The 26173-nt window shown below is 39.8% G+C and overlaps 1 protein-coding gene across 1 annotated transcript in view; it reads left to right on the top strand.

Annotated features, from left to right (window-relative positions):
* The window catches only part of UNC13C (unc-13 homolog C), a 402367-nt gene that overhangs the window by 178497 nt on the left and 197697 nt on the right, over window positions 1-26173 (top strand). Inside the window, exons 13-16 of the mRNA XM_065411637.1 lie at window positions 14515-14665; window positions 20999-21067; window positions 22016-22105; window positions 24354-24482. Of these exons, the coding sequence (XP_065267709.1) occupies window positions 14515-14665; window positions 20999-21067; window positions 22016-22105; window positions 24354-24482 (439 nt within the window). The remainder of the gene's footprint in view (window positions 1-14514; window positions 14666-20998; window positions 21068-22015; window positions 22106-24353; window positions 24483-26173) is intronic.

The raw sequence follows: 26173 nt of genomic DNA, 5'->3' as shown, positions 1-26173 counted from the left end.
GTGTGGGAGGTGGGGAGGACTGCAGACAGAAGGGGTGGGGAGGGGGCCCCACTTGCTCTGGCCCAGGGCCCCACAAAACGGTAATCTGCCTCTGCCCATTGGCAACACACACACATAGAATTCTTATTTTAGTTCGATTCTAGTTGTAGGCTAGACCCCTGCACCTGTATAGGGGCTCTTTTAAAATGTCAGAAGCAAAATCTCTAAAATTTAAAACCTGCCCCTCCTATGAATTTCCAGCGGGCATTAGTGATGGGCATTCTACATTCGTGTTTTGTTTGGGAGAGGAACATATTCCATTTCGCTACTTCTCTAAGTGGACTCAAAAAGCTAGAGAAGCCCACCTAAAATTGTTCCTCCTGGTGCACTCTAGGCAAGATTCCTTGGACACTGAAAGGAGCTAAATCTCAGTTCTCCTTCCCTTCCCATTAGTGCCCTGGTGAGCTGAGATTCCACCCCAAGTCCCACACTATATTGACAGAGAAGCCCCAGTTGTCTGCCTCTATTCCAACTTCAATAACTTCTAACAGTGGTAGGAAGAACCACCACTCGAAAGCTGAGCCAAGGCATAGGTCACCTTCTCCGGTGCCTACCTAGGTGAGGCACAAGTCACCACATGCCCAGCTTTTCTGAGTTCAGTAGTCAAAGGGCAGCCAATTGCCTGAGAATAGTCTCTCTGGAGTCCTAGTACTAACTGTTAAGAGAGTGCTGGTGATACCCACTAAACCTGTAGAATGTCTCTCTCTCAGTAATGATCATTCCATACCCAGTAACTCAGTACCCACAGCCTCTGTATAGGCAAATTTGGAACCATGCTCCCTGGTGCTTTGCACATCGGTACCTAGTGTGTTGGTACCTAGGGCATCTATGGTTCTGAGTGATTTATATGAGAGCACAGTACTGAAGTCTCCAATACTTGAGGGGATGAGGGTCGTGCTAAGCCACGTCATCAGTACAGGAGGTAAAGGAGGGATCTGCGATACTGACTTCACCATCTTCACAGTTAAGAGAGCACAACAGAGCCAGAACCCTGCTGACAGGACAACCTCTCTCGGAAGAGGTGTATCTCTTTTCTTCATCCTCATTGAGGCATAATAGGGATTTCTCTCTGACATGCATCGCTTCCCTTCTGCCAGGCCTGGCAGGCTCACCAGGCCTACAAATGAGAAACTGTTGGAGCCTGCACGGATCTGTCTACACAGCTTGCAGCAACGAGCCTGCCAACCCTGGTCAACAGACTCAGGCTCGTGCTATTGTACTAAAAGTAGCTGTGTAGACATTGTGGCTCGGGCTCTGAAGCTAGCGATGGGGATGGGTTTCAGAGCTTGAACTCCAGCCCAAGCCACAACTTCAAATCCATGTCTATACAACTATTTGTAGCACAAGCCCGAGTCTGTTGAACTTGGCTGTGAGAATCACTGCTGGGTAGATCTACCTCAAAATATTTGTGGCACATGCCAGTGTCCATTCCCGCCATGTCCAAGGGAGTTGACAGGTTTTGCAGAAAAATGCTCAGAGGATCACCTGGACCCAACTTTGTTATATCTAACAGCCTGGGTGCTGGCTGGCTGGCAACACTGAAAGAAGCTGTTCAGCTAAAGTTCAGACCATTCTGTTCCAAAGCAGGAAACCCTCAACCAGGGTAACTTATAAAGCTAAGTGGAAGAGGCATTCTGTTTGGGCATCTCAGCACCAGTTGGTTCCCTTGACATCACCCATGTCAGCAATATTGGACTATTGACTAGCCCTGAACAAAATTAGGCTATCGACTCCATAACAGTCCATCTAGCAACAACATCAGCACATCATCCTACTCTCCAGGGCCACACTTTATTTTCCCATGCTACAGTTGCAAGATTCTTTAAGGGCCTTCCTTGTGTTTTTCACACCAGTTTGAGAGCCCCTTCTCTCTTGGGACCTCAATATAATATTAACAGGGTAGATGGGTCCATCCTCCCCCAGCTCCTCTACCACCTATCCGTGAAAATGGCCTTTGTAGTAGCTATTGCATCACCTTGGAGAGGCAAGGGAGATACAGTCCTTGGTTCAATGTTTTAAAAGGACAAGGTCAATCTCAGGCTTCATCCTAAATTTCTGCCCAAAATTGTTTCAACAAGCTATGTGAATCAGTTTGGTCATCTCCCATTGTTCTTCCCCAAGCCTCACTCAACCCCAGGTAAGCAAAACTTCTCACACTTGATGTGGTAAGGGCACTGTATTTTTACATTGACAGGATGAAACCATTCAAGAACATCCCTAAATTGTTAGTGGTGGTTGCAGAAAGGATTAAGGATCAAGCAATAGCCTCTCAAATATTATGCAAGTGGATTTCCAACTGTATAAGGACAAGTTACATATTAGCCAGGTAGATCCACCTAGCCACTTTAGAGCTCTTTCCATTAGAGTTCAGACAGCCTGTTAGAAAAATGTCCCTATTTGTGAAATCCATAGGGCAGTTGCATGGAGCTTGATCCACAACTTTACAAGATACTACTCTTTAATACAGGCTTGCAGATCAGATGCCTGCTTTGTTAGGGCTGCTCTGCAGTCACTGTTTAAGTAGGACCCCTACTGCCTGCCTCCAAGCAGACAACTGCTTGTTAGGCACCAAGAATGGAATCCATGTGGACAATCACTCAAAGAAAGAAGTTACTTACCTTATAGTAACTGTGTTTCTTCAGGATGTGTTGTCCAAATAGCTTCCATGGCCCATCCTTTCCTGTCCTACTCCTCTGGGATTCTGTAGTGGCAAAGGGACTGAAGGATGGTTGGTCCTGCTCTGCCCTTTATGCCCTCAGCTGTGGGGACATGACAATATCTGATGGAGCGTGGCTCCAACAGACACTGTTGGCCAGGGCAATCTGATCTGACACACCCCAGGGTGACTCCATGTGGACCACACATCTCAAAGAACCACAGTTGCTCTCCGGTAAGTAACTGTTCTTTTATCTTCGCTCCCTCATAGTACCAAAGGCAGTGAACCTGCTGAAGTGTGTCTGCTCATACATGTAAGGGCACAGTGGGAATGAGAAGGGGGAATTTGGGAAGCAGTCAGATAGAACAGAAGCAGTACATGGAGAGAAGGACGTTTGGGGCAATGGAGAGAGACAGACAAAGAAGGAGGGCAGTAATGAAGGAAAGCACCTAGACACATTAAAAAGGGTTAAATTTTCCAGCGGTCCCCCATTTTGAGGATCTGTGTTACACATTGTAGCATGGGGATGTTGATGTATGCTGCAAACTTGAAGGAGAATCATGTGAGTGAGGATGGGAAACTTACAATTAAAGTGGTAACAAAATAGAGGAGAAGATGTTTTCGTCTCCTTCCCCAGTCCAATCTCATTTATTTCCCTTTAAAAGAAATAGCCAAACCAAGGGCAAATACCCTGATGCTGAAATTATGTATTTGGAGGCCTGGGCATGTTCTATAGTAGAGTCAAGTGCACTAAGCCTTGCGTCTTCTCCTCTCACTAGCAAGAGTAAGCATGGACAGCACCTAACCCTCCTATCTCAACAACATAATTCTCATTCCAGCAGAGTAATTCCCATTTGCTGTATCACCTCTTTCGCCTGCTAGTCTTTACTGAACGTGACTGAATTGCAGGAAGCACACCAATCACCCACTAAGGTCGTTTTCTTCTATAGCTTTTGCTTCGTTTAGGTGTGCTCGTTAATTAGCCTGTCCTGCATGTGTCTCTGTCAGCTTCAGCTGCTGATGAGATTCATTCTAGCATGAAGAGCAGAAGAGTCACAGGCCCTACAGATTGGTTGTGATCTTGCATTGTTTTAGGGCAGCAATAAATAACGACAGTGGGCCTGGCTTTCAGTGATTCTGAGCAATCATGCTCCAAATGAAGTCAGTGGGATGTCATCGTCTCTGAAAATCAGGCCGCAGGTCAGTTTTGGCTACAGATGCAGTAGCACCATGCCACCCACCGAACAACTGAGAGTTTTCTTAGCTTTCTGCCTGATCCAGCTCTCCTTCAAGTCAACAGAAATGTTGCTATTCACTTCAAAGGAATTAGGGTCAGATCCTTAGATCGCAGGCTCTTCTTTCCAGGGCTTTAGGGGGAATTCACCCCTGTGCTTTCGCCAGGGGCGACTCCAGGCACCAATGCAGCAAGCGTGTGCCTGGGGCAGCGAGCCACGGGGGGCGGCGTGCCAGTCACCATGAAGGCTGAAGTCAGGCAGCCTTCAGCAGCATACCTGCGGGAGGTCCGCCGGTCCCGCAGCTTCGGCGGCAATTCGGCGGCGGGTACGCCGAAGGCCCGGGACCGGCAGATCACCCGCAGAAACGCCGCCGAAGGCCGCCTGACTGCCGTGCTTGGGGCAGCAAAAAACATAGAGCCGCCCCTGGCTTTGGCCACAAAGATACACCAAGAAAAATAGCTGAAAGCAGACTGCAAGCCACATCCTTGATGTAGGGAGTCTCTTTGACAGACTCATAGTCCCCAGAACAGGTGATATACCGTGGGGGGGGGGGGAGTGCTCCCAGAGTAGGCCGGGGTGGTGAAGGGAGTCATGTTGGGAACAGGGAGGAGGAATAGCCAGTCATTCCTATGCTCCAGCTATTCCTCAGCTGCTGACAGGACCATAGCTACCATGGCAGCCGGGTGCTGGGCTGCCCTAACCAACTCCAGGAGTAAGCTGGACCCTAGCAGCTTCAGGATCAGGAAGCTACAAACTGCATTTCCTTATTCCTTGGACCGGCATGAGGTTTCTGTGGAATGTAAGATCAAGAGAGTAGACCGTGACCTTTATTCCCCATCTCCTTGGGATGCTTTGGCTCCACTTCTCAAATCATATTTGCTACAGTGCTAGTATACTTAGTCACCTATTTGTCTTGCAGTTTTTTGTGAAAAAAGAAAAATGTCATCTAATAACACTTAGAAAGGCAATAGAAGAAATTTTATATTTTCAAATGATTTTCCTTATATTAATTTTCTAAAACCCTGCAATATAAGACTATTATTGCAGAACTGCTGCTGCTGAAAATATGCCACTAAGCTCCCTCATTAACAGCAATTTAAATGTTACATACTTAGAATTTCAACTATGTTGATACAGTAAGGAAACTGCATTTAGATTTTTTAAATTGTTTTGACACCAAGCTAATTTTATTGCAAAATTGAAGCCAAAAGTGCTTGATGTTAATAATCCAGTGCCTTTTAACCGTGCTGTGGAAAAATGTAAGCATTTCTAAAGCCTGTAGTTTCATTCTAAAAAATAACTGAGATATTTGCATTTTAATTTGTTTTATCTTACAATACAATCTATTCTTATACGGTGTCATTTGTGAAATGCATCCTAAGGCACTCTTCTAGCCTATATCATTCCCCCCTGTGCTTTGGCCACTTGATGCACTAGGCAAAATGGCTGAAAATGGCTCCCAAAAGCAAAACACAAATTTCCTTTTATTAACCAGGTTACATTGATCTTATGGCTGACCTTAAAAAACCTAGGACTAAGCTTGCAAAGCTTAATTTGTGTGATTAATCCATACTCATAGAAACAGTCCACTTCAGTGAGAGTTCCAGATCTAAGGAAGTGCCACAGTTAAAGGGCTGAGATCCACACCTTGAGCCAGATCCTAGTTCTTTCTATGTCCTCCTTACTCCAACTGCGAAAAGGGGATCATGAAATTGGCCTAAATCATGTGTCGCTTGCAAGAGGAAGGAGAGTGGCTAGAGCACTGCTGCTTTCCGACAATCCACAGCTGTCAGAATGGGCATTTTGAGGAACATTGCCAGCTGCTGCAAGTTAGAGCAGCACTGAGGTTGCTCTAACTTTCACAGGCAGCTTAACCAGCCCAAAGCTGGTTTTAGGAACTAGGGAGCTGAAAGGCAAAGTAAAGCCACCTTTGTCCTCCTTGCCCCCTCTCAGATTCACACAATGTACTGCTAAGCCAGAGTCAAGGACTGAGGCTCTTGAATGTGGCACTGACCCTTCAACTTCATACTTAAAAGCAGTCCCACTGAATTCAGGGGAATAACATTATATACATAAGTGTTTGCAGGCTCAAGTCCTAATTCTCTTATGTTAGTATATCTCCAGTGACGTATATGGAATTGTATCAATGGTCTCTAAATGAGAGGAGCTGAATCGGTATGTCTAGTAGTAACCAGAACTTGTCTTGTCTGATAATCTCTTTCCTCCTATAAAATTTTTAATAACCAGATTTTATAGTTTTATAATTTGATTAATGCTTTATGCCATCCAAAAGATATGACTGTAGAATATCTCTTTTTAGATTTTTTTTTACTTAACATAGTATAGTATATTTATGCAAATTTATTATCAACTCCTGCTGAGCAAAGCACAAAGCTAGACATACCTAAAGTTTACAATAGCATGTGCTTTAAACATCTAGGATGGAGTTAATCTGTGTCAGAAAATAAAAACAATATGACAGCAGAGAATAACAAAAAGCCATAAATATTAGATAAAATATTATGACTGAATCGTAGGTTAAAAGTAATTCTGCTAAACAGTTGCCCATGGAGAATTGCAGCAAATTTTGCAATTTACAATCTGTGAAGTGCTAAGAACAATTTAAATTTATTCCATTCCAAAAAACAAACTCTTAGCTCTTTGGACTCTTATTTCTAAAATCTTTGTCCATGTATTGTTAAATGAACAGCCATTTTAGAGTGAGAGTAACATTTTCATTATAATAAAAGTATAGTGATTTCTAAGTCTTGAACTCCTTATTGCAATTTCTTCCTTTTTAACATTGGGGAATGAATATATTGCTCTTGAAAATGAAGAACTAAAGGAACTGATTTAAACCAAGCTCCCTGGTATGGACCTTCAACATCATGGGCATTTCTTGAGCAGGCACCACCATTTATATTAAACGTTTAAGTGCCAAATTGTGGCCTGGCTTTTTTGACATTCCCTTAATCCCCTGCCTGTGTTACCTACATTGTGGGTAACAGTGTGGAAAGGGAAGCAGGCCCCTCAGAGCCACTATGAACCCGCTTCTGTGCAAGTGGGCTGAACATGGTGGAGATGGAACAGAGCCTTCACACTACCCCCCAATGCACTGGCCGGAATAACTGTGCCAAAGAACTGCACCGAACCTACTTCCAGTACAATTTACTCCCTCCTTGGGGAGCCAGGAGAGCGAGTGTGATTGAGTCACAATCTCTAGCCCAGGCTGCTCCAGGGAGTGCAGTAACGCCTAGCCCTTTCTCAGGGCTGGTCATATAGTCTCAATCTAACCTAGAGTGGGTCTTTTGTTGTGGAAAAATGGGATGCAGAATGAGATAATAAATGTCATTTTCATTTGTGACCCTAAGGCTAGAGGTTAATTAGAAGTGAGCAAAGAAACTGAAACAAAATTCAAAAACTTCGAAAATGGAGGTTTTCAGATTTTTTTTAATTGCTCAATTTCTCTCACAAAAGTGAAATGTTATTGTTAGCCCATTTTCTCTCAAAAATCTGCCTATTTCCAACTGCATATGCAAAATTTAAAAGAAAAAAATCAGTTTTTTTCAGATCAATGTTACTTCCCATCAAAATCATGAGAAATTTCTGTTACTGATGTGAAACTAGCAATTTGACAGAAATTTTAATTGTGCAACAGCTTGAAACAAAACTATGAAAAAGTTCATATGTAAAAATAGTTGGATTTGTTTGTACAGCTCTACCTTGAATCAAGGTCTCTAGAAACGAAAGGCGAGTGCAGTAACTCATTCGGGATACCTGCTACGCCCCCACTGTCAATCATATTGTAGTATCCCAGGTAATTAAACCAAAGAATGACATTGGGGAAAATTCTGCTCCTTGAGCAAATGTAGGCTCTCTCCAATGTCAGGGAGAACCAAAAATGCACCTCCAAGGATAGATTTTTTTAAAATTATTTTTAATTATTGCATTTGTTTTTGAAAGATGATGGTGGCTCTGTACTGTTGGAATATTGAAAGGTTTTTTTTATTAAGATGAACAGCCACTTATTTTTAATGGCCTGGAACATATGCAAAACATGCATTCATATTCCCATTTTTTATATTTTATAATTGCTCTCTTTTTTTCTGTCTTGGTATATAAGAAAACTCCATTAGTTATGATATAGAGCACTGGAGCCCGTCAGTTCAGCAACTGATAAACTCAGAATATTCCTATCTAGAAAAAACTGTCTAGCAAAAATTCCTTGCACTAGCAAAATGTTTGTTCAGTAGAACAATAGATGGAGAAAGACAAACTGATGTATGCAGTGCTTGTGCCTAATGTATTGCTGATATTGTTCAAAGACCTGCTGCACTTTATTTTTTAACACACATTTATTTTTATTTTTATTTTTTGAAGAGCGAGGACAAATCTTTAAGAAGTTTGTCTTTGTGTAAATGCCATTGCCATAATGTTGTTAAGGTTAGTGCCAGACTTTAATACCTACAACATTAAAATCAAAGTCCATAAGGTAACCTGCTAAGGAACTACTGGTAGTATTATTTGCACATTGACATTTTTAGAACACGTTCCAGGATTAGTTTCATGAATTACTTTAGTTGGTGCATGTGTTCCATTTCCTCCTTTTTCACTGCTTAAACCCATTTTCATTCTTTTGGACTCCTAATACCAAGTAACTACCATACTGCTGAGTAAACAGTGTTGGAGTTTTTTAGCCTACTTGTATGAGTATTACATTTCTCAGATAGTCATACAAAAATACTGTAAATATCGCATACCAAATACTTGAGCTCAGGCCTTAGGGAGGTTACGATCAATATGTTGATGACCAGTTTAATTCAGGTTTTCAAGTGTTAGACCAGATTTTTAAAGGTATTTAGGCATTGATCCACTCAGCATTCCAACACCTATGTCTCATTTTAAAAAGGGACTTAGGTATGAAGGAACCTAAATCCCATTGATTTTAAATTGGCATAATTCTTTAGCTTCACTTTTATTATAAAGGGGATTTAAAAATGAAAAATAAATCTCTAATTGATTAAACATTAGAATGTATTTACCAAATAGGTTGTCATCATTTTAAACTATTTTGTGATTCAGAATGATTGAAACCAACTGACAAAAGCAAAGAACCCAATTCTCGAACCTTTACTTAACTCTGGGTAGCACTGACTCACAAGAATAGTCCAATTGAAGTCAATGTTACTACTGATATGAGTAACTGCTACTCAAAATGAAAATTGAATACTCAGGGTCTTACTAGTAAATATTGCTTTTGGCTGAGAGAAACACATTTAGCACACAATTTCTGATTTTCAATACTCATAGTTTTATTTTGCACCATTTAAACTCTCAAAGATCATGAGCAGCATAAAAAAGGACATCATTAGTGCAAAGTTAATATCTCACAATTTAACTGAATAGAACAAACTGGGGGAGTGTTAGATTTTACAGTAAATCTTGTAAAATTGTACACAGTAGCTGTGAAATTGCTGTGTGACATGAGAGCTTGACTAAAAGTAACCAAGAAACAGACTAGGAGGATCTTTGGTGTTTTCCATTAACTGCAAAGTTTGTATGGAAATAATATTAGATCAGCAGTGGAATTTTAAGTATAATAAATTGGATGTTTCATCTAATTATTGAAAAAAGATTGTGTTGATTATCCCTATATATGCTGATTAATGCCTGTTGAAATTTTAAACACTAATCTCAAAATGCACTTGGTGAATAGATCAGTGGTGTTTTCTATTAACCTTGAAGGTTACTTGAAAATGCTGATGAAAATCTTCCCATGTCAACACTGCAATTTCATACAAAGCAATTGTGCCAGGTAATTAGAAATGCCTGCTGCCTATGCTTAAACACCCTAATAATAAATGAATATCTGGATGATGATTTGCTCGTATTTGTGTTTTAACCTGAAAAGGTTGCTGAAATACTCTGGCATTAATGAAAGTAAACTTTGACTAGCAACATGATCATGAGCCAGATAGCAAGGAAGTGCTGATTTTTAAACCCAGGCCATGTCATTCACTGCTTTCTCTGATTCTGTTTCTCTATCTGTAAAATGAGACTAACAGGACTTAATGGTCTGCCTCACAGAGATGTTGGTAAATGTTTGCAAAGCTATCAACATAAAAAGCATGATATAATCACTAAGCATTAATGTACACCATTTGTTAATGCACTTCAGCTCAAGGGCCTCTATGCCACTTAAATCCTGCATAGAGAGTGCATTGGAGTGGTGGAGAAACCCTGGAGCCCTGGGAAAGGGTCTTTACCCCAACTTTGCACAGTCAAATATGGAAGATTACAATGGGGCCAGGCAAGGGAAGGGACCCCAGAATCACTTGAATCTGAGCAGAGGTCGGTGAAATTTTTCAGACCAATAGTATATAAATCAAAAATGCAGTTTTGGGACGACTATTAACGAATTGGACATATACACTGAACCGTGTCAGCCAAAAAAAATTGGGGTCTAGATTCACAAGGGCACTTGTAAATATCTAGCCCTTCATTTATTTTACTTTTATTAAAAGTTAAAAATGCCCAAAATCTAAACAAAATTTTTCTGACTTTTTTGCTTCACCAAAAATTTTGAAAAATGTCAGTTTTGGTTTGACCAAATTCAGTTTTTTTTATTTGAACTGCCAGCGACCTGAAAAATCAGTTATTCACTCAGGTCTAAACAGAAGTCCCATAGCATCTGCCCCAGGGGGCTGCAGCAACTGTCCAGCCCCACAGCCTGGCTCATGGTTGGGAGTGAGGGATGGATTTATCCCCGCAACCAGTGCACACTAACCCTGCACGGTGCCTGAATCCTCTGTGTTCTTAGCTATTAAGAATTCCGCAACATATTTTAAAATAACAAAAACTAAATAGAAGGTTAGGTATTTTTGAAGACTTTTGTGGCTGCACAAATTAATGACTTGTTTATTTCTTGGAAGTCGTGATTTTAAAACAAAACTATAAGGTTACTTGTCTTGAATGAGTTGCTATAGGGCGTTAGAAAATTGCAGTATAATAATTTTTTCCAGCCAATTGCATTTCAATTACAAGGGTCAGTTGATTATGTCTCTCATGTTATATTCTTTTAGAAAAAAACCTAAAATGTTTTAAACTAAAATAAGGACAAGACATATGGTTGGAGCATTCACTGGTGGTTGGAGCATTTGGGAATACACTGGAATCTATTCTGACTCTGTTTGTGATGATCTTGCTCTGAGATCAATGGGATACAAGTCATTGATTCAAGCTCAAATGTCTGTAGCACTGATTAATGTCCTTCCTGACTGATTAAGGCTAGTGGGGAAGAGCTGTGTCTGGAGGTGCATGGGTGTGGTGTTCTGTCCCATCTAGTGGCACCGAGACCACTTAGAGAGATTAATGAGTTTGCTCTACACACCTTAGCTAACAGCCAGTTGGCTTTGATAGCTCATGCGGTAGAGGTTCATGCACTAAGCTCCAGAGGTCTCAGGTTCGATCCTGCCCCCCAATCACTGTCAGTGTTACACATGGTCAGGGCCGGCTCCAGGCACCAGCGTAGGAAGCTGGTGCTTGGGGCAGCCAGTACAAAGGGGCAGCACTCCATCCAGTATCGGGGTGGCACGTCTGGGAATTCAGCAGCGGGTCCCTCATTCCCTCTCTTCCTCTTTGAGCTATTGCCAAGGAAGAGAGGGAGGACCTGCTGCCGAATTGCCGCTGAAGAAGCGGCGCTGAAGTGCTGCCACTCATCTTTTTTTCTTTTCTTTTTTTTGCCAGAAAAGCTGGAGCCGGCCCTGCACATGGTGTCCATTTTAGGACATCTCAGGAGTTATGTAAAAGAGATCCAGTATTAGAGATCAGATATACTTAAGTCTGACTCCTGATCCTGGATTCCTGACTCTTGATGCCTGAGACTTGTAATGTGGAGGTAGCAAAAGATGGTAATGGGAACAGTCTCCTCATCCAAGTGTCTGCCTTGTTGGTGCTGCAGGTTTCTATCTTCTCTTATTCCCTGATGTGTTCATGAAGCAGATAGTGATTGGTGCAGGTTTAAACTGATGTATCACCAACCATGCCTCTTACTGCCTCACCACTGAGGTCTTCCTCACAGCAGTTTGGCAGGCATTTTTGCTTTGATTATTAATAATAATTTATATAGCGTTCACAAAGAATTTACAAAGGGCCAATCCCTGAGGTTTGAGTTTTCCTGGATAAAAACTGAGTAACACCCGTGCCAAACCAAGCATTCAGTAATCATGCCTCAGGCCCACAAAAATCATGAGATTAGCTTAAAAATAATGAAAAATTAAAAATACTCAATTTTGTGTTTTTTATATTTGCCTCCTGGTTTTTGAGTCCTTTGGGTTCGTGTTTTTGAGCTTTTCTCAACAGCCACGAGGGCAAGAATGTTAGCTTTTCTTAATGAAAGCTAAGATTGTCATGTAATCACATCACTCCAGAAGTTGGGGCTCCAAGAAAAACACCTTGTGTTGAGAGACTGGCAATCAACTCAAAAGAGTTTTTGGCAACATGACGGCACCCTTGTAAGCACCTCCCTGAAGGCTACTTGCTTTCTCCTCCACCCTCCTCTGTCCCCCCTGGATCCTTCAATCACAGGTACTCTATCCTCCTCCTGAACCCCTCCTATAGTCTCGTAATTGCCCTCCATGCCACAGGCTCCCTGCGTCTCATCCTCTGAACACACCATGCCAGGGGTTCTTTTGTGTCCCCAGTAAGGGAGCCTCTCCTCCATCACAGAGAGAACTTATTTTCCTTTCCCCCCAGAAGGAAGTGGAACAGCTATGTGTCTTCTCTCTTTCTCCTCCTCCCCCACCAAACTTGATGCAGGATATGGCGGGGCAGCTTGTTGGGAGGAAAGAAGAAAAGGAAGCTCTCCTCTAGGCTCTTCTCGTTCCCCTTGCTGACTGAGCATGGAGGTGTTGAGTGGAGTTTTTATTTCTGAGAGCTGTTCTCACACAGCAGAGGGGTTGAGGGCTGGCTGCCCGCTGCAGCTGACAGCAGCACTTTTGGCTTTGGTGCTGAGGACCTCTCCACACCAGTCTGAGAGTTAGGAAGGAAGCGGGAGGCAAGAGAGTCCTATTTTCCTCTCTTAGCATCCCCCCTGAAATTATACCTCTGCCTGGAAAAAGTAGCTTTTAAGACAGGGAGAGATGGTGCTTGGCTGACATGAAGAGACAAACTGTTCCAAGAGATCATAGGAATCTGTGTTATTGAAGGCATGATGCCAGGAATGGTATCGTGGACCCTGACAGGGTCATTTTTGTCTCTCCAGCAGGGGGTTTGAGCAGCTGCAGCTGTTGGGACCAATCAGGACATGACAGTCAGTCACAAGCAGATGGAGGGAGCAGTTCAGAAAGGGGATTGGGAGCACCACAGGTGGTGAATAGGAGAGTTGGAAGATATAAAAGCAGTGATGTAGGCTGTGTGAAATTAAGTGGGGAGTTGTGGGAATGTAGCAGGATTTAATGTGTTTTATAGACAAGAATCCAGTGACAGGATTAAAGTGAGGGAGGAGATATGGACAAACATTGTAAGTGGAAGATGACATTAGCAATGGCATGAATTAGGATATTTGGCTTAAGTTCACCTATACAAAATTAAGCATTCGGTGCTTGTATTACATTCTTTTTTCTGTACAATCTACAGTATTTTGTATTTTCAAAGTCCTTTTCTTTTTTTTTTTTTTCATTCAAATGAAACAGAAAAAAGTGTGTACCAACAATAACATCAACTTTGTTTTAAATTCAGGAGAAGTGTTGAAATTGAACTCCTCATCATTTTTTACCTTGTGTATTAATACTTCTTTATGACTTATACTATGTTTTTTTAAATGTTCTGTGACCTTTCAGCTGACATTGTGTTCTCATTAGTTTATCAATAGTCAGAATTTCGTCTAATTATATGTAGTTGTCCTATGTAACAGACTGATTAGCAATCAATAATGATTCTAGAAGAACACCATTTATTCTGGGTTTTGCACTCGCACCTGAGTGGAAGTCAGATATTCACTATTTTATTGCCTGGTGTACTACCAGTATTGATGCTCTTTGGTTTCTTTTGAGTGTAAAGCAAGATGGAAAGCTTTCTAGTGTCCACGACTTTTGGAAGTCCCACTTCTCGGTAATAAAATAGCCTAAAAATAAGCCTCAGTAATACTTTAGAAAAATTTCATCCTCTTTATACCTACCACCCAAACTGTTTGAACTTGAAACTAACCTGGGTGGTGTAGACCCATTGTAGCCTTCTGTGATAACACATTTTATATTTGATAAACATTTTTCTTTTAATACAGTCAAATATAATACTATATATAATCACATTTTATTTTAGAATTGATACAACAACAAGTTAACATTTCTAGCTGTATTCAGTTTTGAATCACCAGTGTACAACCCATAGCAGCAGTATAGATCAGAGCTAGATTCTGATCTCATGTATGCCAGTGTAAGTCCCAAGAGCCGCTATTGGAGTTGATGATGTTACTTGGAATTTACACCAGTGGAAATGAAAGCAGAAGTTGGCCATAGAACGCTTGGAATGTATCTGTATAGCATACTTCTAATATTTTAATAGTAATCTCTGTTTGAATTTTAGGCACTTTTCATGTCTGTCTTCTAAATACATGTGTTCTGGAGTTCCAGCAGTGATGAGTACCTTGTTGGCCAACATAAATGCTTTTTATGCTCACACTACAGCTACAACTAATGTGTCTGCCTCAGATCGTTTTGCTGCTACCAACTTTGGTGTAAGTATAATTTCTTTACCCTGGCAATATGATAGAATTCCCAGTACCTACTTTCTAAGAGTTGATGTAGTATGGACTATGACATTAGAGATTATAATATTTTCAAAAGTGTCTAAGGCTGTATCTACACTTGGAGCTAGGGTTGTGATTCCCAGCTCATGTAAACATATTCACGCTAGCTCTCATTGGGCTAGCATGCTAAAAATAATGGTGTAGCCACAGTAGCATGGGCAGCAGCGAGTAGCAGCATGGACTAGCTACCCCAAGCACGTACTCATAGGGGCCAGGTGCGTTTGTACTTGAGCAGCTAATCTGTGCCACTACTTACTGCTGTCCGTGCTACCTTGGCTACATTACAATTTTTGGTGCTCCAGCTCAATAAAAGCTAGTGTGATTATATCTGCACAACCCTAGCTCCAAGCCTAGCAGTACCCTTAGTTACTTCTGAAAAAGAGACTTAGGTGCTTTTGAAAATTTTGCCCTGGGTCTCTTTGATAAGTTAATATTAGCATGCTGCATACTTTGGTCACATCTTTTTTTAAACTCTTACATACATAAAGATTGGCATGCACATTATTTGTGACATTTTCAATGAAATTCACATCAGAAGAATTTTGTTTTGATTTAAGGTAGAAGCTTACAAACTCATCACAACTCTGTATTAAAATCGATAGTCCAGTACCTCAGATGGGATATTGGACGTACTTGGACCCAATGGATCTGGCCCTAAATCATCAGAATAGAACCTTCAGGGCCATTAGCATAAGAATATTTGTAGTGACTGTCTTTAAAAATGTGCATTTTTTGCAATTTTGCATAAGTCAGTAATAGAGAAACATTATAATGAAGATTCAGCATCTTTTCAGATGAGAGTGTTACCATCATTAGTGGAAACACCAACTAAGATTTTTCCCTCTAACTAGTTACAGGAATAATTCTACATATATAATAGGAACTCAGAGTAGGTGTCTTTCCTTTGTCTCCATCATTAGGGAAAGTGCTTGCAATAAATCTTTCATCTAAGAAACTAAAAATTACACCTTCTGTTTCAGGTTCGGTACTGAACTCTCTTTCTGAACGCCTCTCTTTTGTAGAAGTACATGGCATCATGACATGACTATTAGAAAACACAAATGATCAAAGTGTGCCAATCCTGTATAGGGAAAGTGAAGTTAAACATGATATTTCTGTTTGGTATAACTGGAATGGCTCTTAAAGTTAGACTCCGGGTAGAATGATTTTAAATAGGTTCATACACTATACAAGACAAGAAAGATGGCTTATCAAGGGTCGTTTTCAGTTGTTGAAAACTCAGTATGGAATTAGAGTGTTCTGCGTACTAAGGGCGAGATCATGAGATGATGTAATACCTACTCTCAGGAAGTGGCAAAGCAGCTCAGGAGGGAGATCATGACTCTCCTGGTTCCCCAGCACCTTCAGGGAGGGAGCAAACTGTGCTGTGTCAATACCTGGCATAGTGTGTACTGCCCAGTGCTTTGGTAGTGGTAGAACTAAGGATCTGCTCATTTCTCCAATCTCCACTTCCCTTCCCCTAGCTACACTGGGGAGGTTGGCGAAGGAAGGGAGAGTAGCAGCTCTGGGGAGCCTGCTTCCACTCCCACACTACTACTCATGATGTGGGTAGCCAAAGAACGGGCACAAACACAATTTGACCCTGAATAATTAATATATTCATGCTTCATTTTTTTTAGTTTGCATTGCTATTATTTGTATGGTAACCATTTTTAAGGAATAATCCTCTGATTCATTACCAAATGCAAACACACACTAATGATTTCTAAAATATTATTTATTAACATCTATTTTAATAAATTTGGGATTTAATCAAATATCAAACACAATATTAATGAAGTACAAATTGCAGCTGCATGAAGCACTGTCTAGTGATTAGGGCTGTCTAGCGATTAAACAAATTCATCGCGATTAATTGTGCGATTAAAATAATTAATTGTGATTAATCGTGTGATTAATTGCACTGTTAAACTTAGGCCAGGTCTACACTACCACGGTAGTTCGACAGCTGGCAATCGAACTTCCGGGTTCGATTTATCGCGTCTGGTCTGGACGCGATAAATCGATCCCGGAAGCGCTCGCCGTCGACTGCGGTACTCCAGCTCGGCGAGAGGAGTACCGCGGAGTCGATGGGGAGCCTGCCTGCCGCGTGTGGACCGCATCTGAACCGCGGTAAGTTTGAACTAAGGTATGTCGACTTCAGCTACGTTATTCACGTAGCTGAAGTTGCGTACCTTAGTTCGAATTTGGGGGTTAGTGTAGACCAGGCCTAAGTGTAATGAAAATATTTCCACTTCTGCATGATTTTCAAGGGTATTATTATCAAATAATAAAATTTGGTGTTTTTTGTTTGTTTGTTTTTTACAACAGAGGACACAATTTTCAGACTATGGCCAAGAAAATAATTCCATCTGTGCCTGAAACAAATTTTTTGTAAAGAAAATTCATTCCGAGCATTTTTCCACAGTATGCAGTAAATCAAATTTAGATTTATAACTGTATTATGTACAGCGTTATTGCATATTTTCTCCATGAAGGCCCTTGCATGCTTAAATCCCCAGTTTGGTGGCAGCGTCTCCCAGGACTGGGATTCAAACTCAATGCACCTCAGTTTTCCCCTCTATAAAAGGGTAATAGTGATACCTGTTATTGTGAAGATCTGTAAGATTTATAGATGAAAAGTACTATCTGACTATACATTACTACTATTATTTAATTACTATGTTACCAAATATTCTAGTGATGAAACTTAGATGTGTTTATTCAGGTTCTAATTTTAAAAGTACATTGATGGTTTGTTATTAGGGCTGTCTAGCGATTAAAAAAGTTAATCGTGATTAATTGTGCGATTAAAAGAATTAATTGTGATTAATCGTGCAATTAATTGCACTGTTAAACAATAATAGAATACCATTTATTTAAATAGTTTAGGATGATTTCCACATTTTCAAATATATTTATTTCAATTATAACAGAGAATACAAAGTGTACAGTGCTCACTTTATATTTATTTTCTATCACAAATATTTGCACTGTAAAAAACAAAAGAACTCGTATTTTTCAATTCACCTAATACAAGTAACGTAGTGCCATCTCTTTATAATGAAAGTTGAACTTACAAATGTAGAATTATGTACAAACATAACTGCACTCAAAAACAAAACAATGCAAAACTTTAGAGCCTACAAGTCCACTCAGTCCAACTTCTCGTTCAGCCAATCACTAAGACAAAAAGTTTGCTTACATTTGCAGGAGATAATGCTACCTGCTTCTTGTTCACAATATCACCTGAAAGTGAGAACAGGTGTTTGCATGGCACTGTTGTAGCCGGCGTCGCAAGATATTTACATGCCAGTAAAGATTCATAAGTCCCTTCATGCTTCAACCACCATTCCAGAGGACATGTGTCCATGCTGATGATGGGTTCTGCTCAATAACAATCCAAAGCAGTGCGGATGGACACATGTTCATTTTCATCATCTGAGTCAAATGCCACCAGCAGAACGTTGATTTTCTTGTTTGGTGGTTCGGGTTCTGTAGTCCGCATTGGAGTGTTGCTCTTTTAAGACTTCTAAAAGCATGCTCTACACCTCGTCCCTCTCAGATTTTGGAAGGCACTTCAGATTCTTAAACCTTGGGTCGAGTGCTGTAGCTATCTTTAGAAATTTCACATTGGTACCTTTTTTGCGTTTTGTCAAATCTGCAGTGAAAATGTTCTTAAAACGAACAATATGTGCTGCGTTCAGTCACAAATTTAATTAACACATTATTTTTTTAATGAGCATCATCAGCATGAAAGCATGTCCTCTGGAATGGTGGCCGAAGCATGAAGGAGCCTATGAATGTTTAGCATATCTGGCACATAGATACCTTGCAATGCTGGCTACAAAAGTCCTTTGTGAATGCCTGTTCTCACTTTCTGGTGACATTGTAAATAAGAAGTGGGCAGCATTATCTGCTGTAAATGTAAACAAACTTGTTTGTCTTAGTGATTGGCTGAACGAGAAATAGGACTGAGTGGATTTGTAGACTCTAAAGTTTTGCATTGTTTTGTTTTTGAGTGCAGTTATGTAACAAACAAAAAATCTACATTTGTAAGTTGCAATTTCATGATAAAGAGATTGCACTGCAGTACTTGTATGAGGTGAACTGAAAAATACTGTTTCTTTTGTTTATCATTTTTACAGTGCAAATATTTGTAATCAAAAATAATATAAAGTGAGCCATGGATACTTTGTATTCTGTGTTGTAATTGAAATCAATATATTTGAAAATGTAGAAAAACATCCAAAAATATTTAATAAATTTCAATTGGTATTCTATTGTTTAACAGTGCAATTAAAACTGCGATTAATCGTGATTAATTTTTCTGAGTTAATTGCATAAATTAACTGCTATTAATCGACAGCCCTATTTGTTATTAAATCATTCTGGCTCTTATACTTTTGTTGAAATGGCACGCTACTGTTTCAACAAAACCCTTTATCAGATGTTTTATGTTTGATCCAGCTTTTGAAATGTAAAGTTTTGCTGTTTATTTCACCATGGATTTTCTCTTCTTTATTTCCATTTTGCTAGTGAGCAGAACATTTTTTTTTATCCTCAGCTTGGAGGGGCAGATTAATTCCTCTCTCTGATGTTAATGCCAATTTACCTTTGACGCAAATACCAATCCAATTTGTAGTTCAACAGATGGGTAGAAAGACAGTATTAAAACATCCCTAATAGAGGTTCTGGGCTCTGTTTTCAAACAATTGACTTATAGGCAAAATATAAGATTATTTTTCTCATTTCTGAAGCCCTCTGGGTCAGGTTGCATGATAGTGGATAGCTGCACACCATTCATCAAAAAGAACATCCCAAATTCAAGTCCTCAAGCCTACATCTGGGATGGATTTGCCTGAGTATTTCAGTGGAGATTTATAACATGGCAAAAACATCCCCTTGTGTTGAACACTTAATGGAACTGTGCCAGATCAAAGGCTTTACGTGTAGGTTAGTACTCCCCTGCCATGCAAGTTATACCATGGTCACATCATTGCATAATTCAGAAGTGTGATAGAGGTCAGAACATATGTTTATGGGTATCAGATCTTGCTACTTCCAATGGTCTGTAGCCTTTACATATTCTGATGGTGTAACTGCATGTTTCTTTGCAATTGGATAAGGGGTATAAGTGTTTCAACACAAAGCATGAAAGGCATACAACTCTCATTAACATTACTGGGACTCACACAGCTCAGTTGTGTGCATTGCACTAAAATTTTACCCTTGGGCCTTTATATGCCAAAATCACAAGTCAATCTCCATTTTCAAAGGGAAAAGCTATTGCTCAGATAGGTTTCACAAGGCCACCATCTCTAATGGGTCATTGTCTGGGTTCACCACAAGAAGGACAGGAGACACTTGTTATGGATTTTAATCAGGCCGCAACTTTATTATATAGATGTCTGGGACTACCCGGCAGATAAAGTGTACAGTGCAAGCAAATCCATATTTATTCAAATCAATTCTCTGGGGCATCCATCAGCTCCCCTTTGTTTCCATCCAGGTCCCCCAGCCGACCCATGGCTTGGACCTTACCATCCACCATCCTCGTAAGAGGGTTAAGGTGGGCTATGAGAACAGGGGGCGTTGGCTCCCTGCCATACCAATCATAGGAGTCCCCAACTCCCTCCCCCATTCTGTATTTTTACATCTTGCTAAAAATCCCCTATGCAAACAAATAATGTGCCCTACAGTTTTAAAAGGGGCAAGCAGAGTTTTGTAAGGAGCTGAATACAGAAACAGAACAAGCTGATCTTTTCTGACAAGCCACACACCCATCACTGAAAACCTGTGAACTTTAATTTGAATTGATACTGTTGTTGTTCAGAGTCTTCTGACATTATTTTTTCAGTTTCCCTAGGTATTTTTGTTTTAGTTATTTACTTAACAACACATCAGTTATTAAGATAAAGGAAAGCAGTTTAGGGGAAAGGCTGCTGTGCTTCACTAATGCATTTTAAGGCTGCATGATGGTGAATGAATGCCAGAGATTTGTGCTATATTAGATGAATCATGAAATATGGCAGAAGGCATAACACATTTACGGTTTCTGATATACTTACTGTTATGTCAGACCAATGCTTTTATACAAATAAATTGAAAACCGCACACTTTCCAAACAGATCCAGAATGGAAGGCAGCAGATTGTATGCTTTGTGATAAATGTGTGGGCTGTAGATTTACACACATAACTACAGAAACTTGGCACCCCATTGTGTCTCATGTGCAAATGTTCATGTCTTCTTTGTACAGAGGGAAAAGTTCATAAAACTGCTGGATCAATTGCACAATTCACTGAGGATTGACCTATCTAAATACAGGGTATGTATAACAGATCCTACTGAGGGACCAAATCATACATTGTTTAGTATAAATATATCAGTGCACTTTATTTGCTTATACCATTTTAGATATGAATATCTAGTCTGACATGAAGTTTGAAAGAATAAAGATGCTCACACTATCACCAATCCTTGAATTAGAATTCAAATTTTAGGACGTTAGTGTTTTAATAAAACCATATTTTCTGATCTTTCTTGAGATTAACAGCTAAGAAAAGAGGGTCATTGTGTGATATTACAATTGGTGAGGCAGTTTTTTAGAGTTTAGAAAATCAAAAGTTTCATTCAGCATAAGTGTCTGTCTGTGGGTTCCTTCAGTGTTGAAGAATGATATCCACTCCCTATCAGACTATAAGGATAGTTGAGTAGTCCTTTGATGGTATGAGGCCATTAAATGACTACCAAAAATGTTTCCTGGGTATCAATCTGCCTGCTAATCTAGGGAACTCTTAGTATTTCACATAAATTCCAATTCATTAAGCTTATTATGAAACTTTATTTCTGGAACTGATTTATATATGAAACTATACTAACTTTATTTCTGGAACTGATTTATATATGATGGAGAGCAAATAAAAGGGTTTCCTTTAAATCACAAACAGTGTTTCTTTAACCTTTTCATTGCAGTATTTTCTATGAGATTTTTAGAATTGGCAATGCAATATTTTAAAACTTACATATTGTTACCACAGGCCCTAAGAGTTCCCAAAATGGTCAGTTTGGGCCTAACTCTGCTCCCATTGATGTCACTAGGCATTTAACCATTGACTTCAATAGGAGTGTAGATGGACCAACACCAAGCGCGGTTGATAATCCCACCCATTGTGTTTATCGCTTTCTTTGTTTTCCTGAAAGTTTTTTTTTTTCTTAACATTTTAAGGGTCTCACCCTTAACCTTATACTTATTTCCTTTTCCCCGATTAACTAGGATAATTTTCCTGCCAGCAATTCTGAAAGGCTTCAAGACCTGAAATCAACAGTAGACCTGCTAACCAGCATTACTTTTTTTCGAATGAAGGTACCACACTTTATCTCTGTTACTGGCATCAGAGAAACATAGTGCACATTTATTTTCTAGGAAAGCCACACTGTATTTGGTGCTCTTGATCACCACTATCAAACCTCAATGATTAGGTTGTGCTCTTGATATCTTAGCTTGATGAATCTTGCACTGAGACTTGATTTAAGATACAGAACATCACTCGTTATAGTCTCTAAATATATTTCAGCTGCCTTAGTTTTAAATTAAATCCCTAAGCTTTCTGAAGATCTAGCTAAATGGAAATCTTATACTGAAAGAATGCAAAAGGGAGAGAATGCAGAAGTGCTACAAACTATCTTTCTCTTTCTCTGGTTTAACTGAAGAGATATTATTGAACTGCAGCTCCTAAGAATATACAGTAGAACCTCAGAGTTACAAACACGAATAGAGGTTGTTCGTAACTCTGAAATGTTCATAACTCTGAACAAAATGTTATGGTGGTTCTTTCAAAAGTTTACAACTGAACATTGACTTAATACAGCTTTGAAACTACTGTGCAGAGAAAAAACACTGCTTTTAACCATCTTAATTAAATGAAACAAGCGCAGAAACAGTTTCCTTACCTTGTCAAATCTTTTTTTTAAACTTTCCCTTTATTTTTTAGTAGTTTATATTTAACACAGTACTGTATTGTACAGTGTTTGTTTATTTTGTCTCTGTTGCCTGATTGCATAATTCCAGTTCCAAATGAGGTGTGTGGTTGACCGATCAGTTCATAATTCTGAGGATGTACTGTATGTAACAGCTGTATTTAAAAAAAGAATCTTTTGTTCAGTTTTGCTCTTTTGCCATCACTAAAACTAGCTTTGCTCCTGTCATCTTTCTAAGCTTGGCAGAGGGTAGACCCAATGTAGTTTTCTTGCCTCCAAAGCCAGGCAAAGATATCCTCTACTATCCAGTGACTTTTGATGTTGAATGGCTCAAACGCTTTGCCTTTGGGTTTTCATCTCTTCAATGCTATGAGCAACTGCTTTGCAAAGAGACCCTTTCATTGGTGGCAGGACTCCAGAAATTGCTTTTCTGATGCAGAAGTTACACCTGAATTAATGCTTTACCTTTAAGAGCACACAGTTGCAAATATTACTCACCTGGTCTGTCAAGTCAGTGCTCTGTTGACTTTTTATCATTGTTCATTAACAAGAAGCCATTCAAGGAGAGAAAGTATTACTTTTCAAATGACAGTTGTCCTCTTTGCACTTTGTATCTAGCATTATTATAAAATAAAAATCATTCTACTGGAGAAAGCAAAATAACCCCCAATCTCTAACATTTGTTTAAACTCAGTTAAAATTAGGTTTAAAGCTTCTCCATTGGAGTAAGATTAGGGCTAGGTTTAGTGAACAGAATAAACTGAAAATCAAACAAAAGCAGCTGCGACATCTAAGGTATTTATCAGGAAGAAAAATGTTTCCTATTATTATTTCAAACATCAAAATGAGGCTAATGACATTAGGCCAAAACCTACTTGCCATAGTTATACAAGCAGTCAATGTCAAGGTGATCATGAATAAGGTGAGCAAGATTTCCCCATGATAAGGAAAAAATACACATTGCTACAACTGGCTCAAAATATAGAAACACAAATCAAAATTTTCAATTTTTGTTAATCTAATAGTGTGTTAACAGACACATCCTATTAGTAGCAAGAGTAATATTTCAATAACACTTATGAGCTTCAGTAATGGACTAGGACTCTATTGGGCTCGGTGCTGTACAAACACAGAACAAAAAGATGGACTATTGAGGTGAAACTCAGCTTAAGTATATGTATTTTAATGGATAGGCTAAATGTTTATAGAAACGAATGCTTTAAAAAATATGTAGCTGTTTGTGCACTAAGACATTGATTCAAAAGGGCATTCCTATTTGGGAAAACATTTAAAGATGTGCTTAGCTGCTTTCCTGAATAAAGGCCTAAAGGCAAGATCATGCAGTCACTTAAGCGTGTATTGTACTTTCCTCATGTGAATAATCCTATTGAAGTAAGCTTCAATGTGGGACTACTCCTATGCTTAAAGTTAAGCATGTGTTTAAGTGTTTCTCTGGACTGAAGCCACAGTGCATTAATCTATGTACTTTTTAATATTGTATTGATCTTTATTATATTTTATTGCTCCCAATTCTGCATTGGATAGATAACTCACTACACATAATGTACACATTTTTCTAGTCCAGCTGTTTATGAAATTCTCTTATTTTCTGATTTTATGAAATATTCTATAAGGTCCTGGAATTGCAGAGTCCACCTCGAGCCAGTATGGTGGTTAAAGACTGTGTCAGAGCTTGCTTAGACTCTACCTACAAGTATATTTTTGACAACTGCTATGAACTCTATTCCCAGCTAATAGATCAGGTAAGACCAACCCCTTGGAATTTCTCAATGCCTTTGTTCATTCTTTTTTGTTGGTTTATATAAGGCAGGTAATAATACAATAAATACAGAACAAAAAGAAAACAGTTGTCCAAGACATTCAAATAGTCCCATTACATATAAGGACCCTGCCTAATTCTGTTATATCTGTAGGAGAAGGAGTAAGAAGGGAGGAAGCAAGGTATAAAAACAAACTCTCAGATGGGTTATGAACACTAAAATAATTAACTAGATGAGTATCAAAATGAATGTAAAAATGTCAATCCAAAAATCTATTTCCTTGTATGGGGCAAGGAAGTAAAAATGCCCATGACTTTATGGAAGAAGAAATTAGATTTGATAACTGTATGAGGTCTGTAATTGAAAAATAGAAAAAAAATCCCATATTTCTTCAAACTATGTAATGGCTCCATCAAGAGATTTTTATGTTTTTCACTTCACTGGGGAGAAGTGTTACAACCATTTGCTGAAAGTGGTATGTTGTCTTTCTTGTGCCTTAGATTTATATATTAACAACTAAGGGTTTGGCCACACTTGCGAGTTACAGTGCATTAAAGGACCTCCAGGTGCACTAGCTCACTACCCGTCCACACTGGCAAGGCACGTAGAGCGCCCGGACTCCACGGCTAGAGCGCTCCTGGTACTCCACCTCAATGAGTAGAATAACGTTTGATGCGCCCCCGCTGGAGCGCCCCAGCATCAGTGTTAACGAGGTGTTGCATTACTGCGCTCTGATCAGCCCCCGGAAATGTCCCATAATCCCCTTAAATCAAGTGGCCACTCTTGTCATTGTTTTGGATATGCCCTTTGAAAGCTCCGTTTGACAGCCGGCATGCTTATCTGTTCCGAGACAAAGCAACCATTACTGTGGAATGCTGTGTGTGTGTGTGAGAGAGAGAGAGGCAGGGCTGGAGGGGGAGGTCTGCTGCTGTCTGAACTTACAAGACAGCATGCTGACATGCTCTCAGCTCCCCAAAAACCCACTCTCTCTTCCCCCATATAGACACAACACACTCCGTCACACTCCACCCCCTCCCCATTTGAAAAGCACGTTGCAGCCACTTGCATGCTGGGATAGCTACCACAATGCACTGCTCTCTGTGACCATTGCAAGAGCTGCTAATGTGGCCATGCCAGTGCGCTGTCAGCTGTCAGTGTGGACAGACTACAGCACTTTCCCTACTGCGCTCTATGAAGGCTGGTTTAACTCAAAGCGCTCTACATCTGCAAGTGTAGCCATGCCCTAAGATACATGCTTGGGGACCACTTTTTGTATTTATCTCAGGAGAAGGGAAATTCCGAACGGTTATTAAAAAAGGATAGTGTTACTGCTAGAAAATTTTTGAATAAGGGCCTATCAAATCTTAGAAATCAATACAAAATAATATAGCCTTTGTCATTTTCCAAATACCACCACAAACCCTTGTAGATGTCACTTTTTTCTGTAATGTGCTCAGTCCATTTGATAAATGTTAAAATGATTAAGTTCACACCTCTGACCTACAAAAATACCCTGGCCTATATAGTACACCATTGCTTCCCCTGTGTATCATTTGTACAATACCTTTGCCCTGTTGTGAATGTTTGACTGGAAATGATATTTCAGTGACTATTCCCACTTTGGAAAGAGTAAATTATACAGTTAGGAAAAGACATCTATGCTGTAGAGTGTA

The sequence above is a fragment of the Emys orbicularis genome, chromosome 10 (assembly GCF_028017835.1).
Source record: "Emys orbicularis isolate rEmyOrb1 chromosome 10, rEmyOrb1.hap1, whole genome shotgun sequence".
Taxonomy (NCBI): Eukaryota; Metazoa; Chordata; order Testudines; family Emydidae; genus Emys; species Emys orbicularis.
The sequence above is the reverse complement of the archived record's forward strand: the minus strand, read 5'-3'. Positions and strand labels throughout refer to the sequence as shown.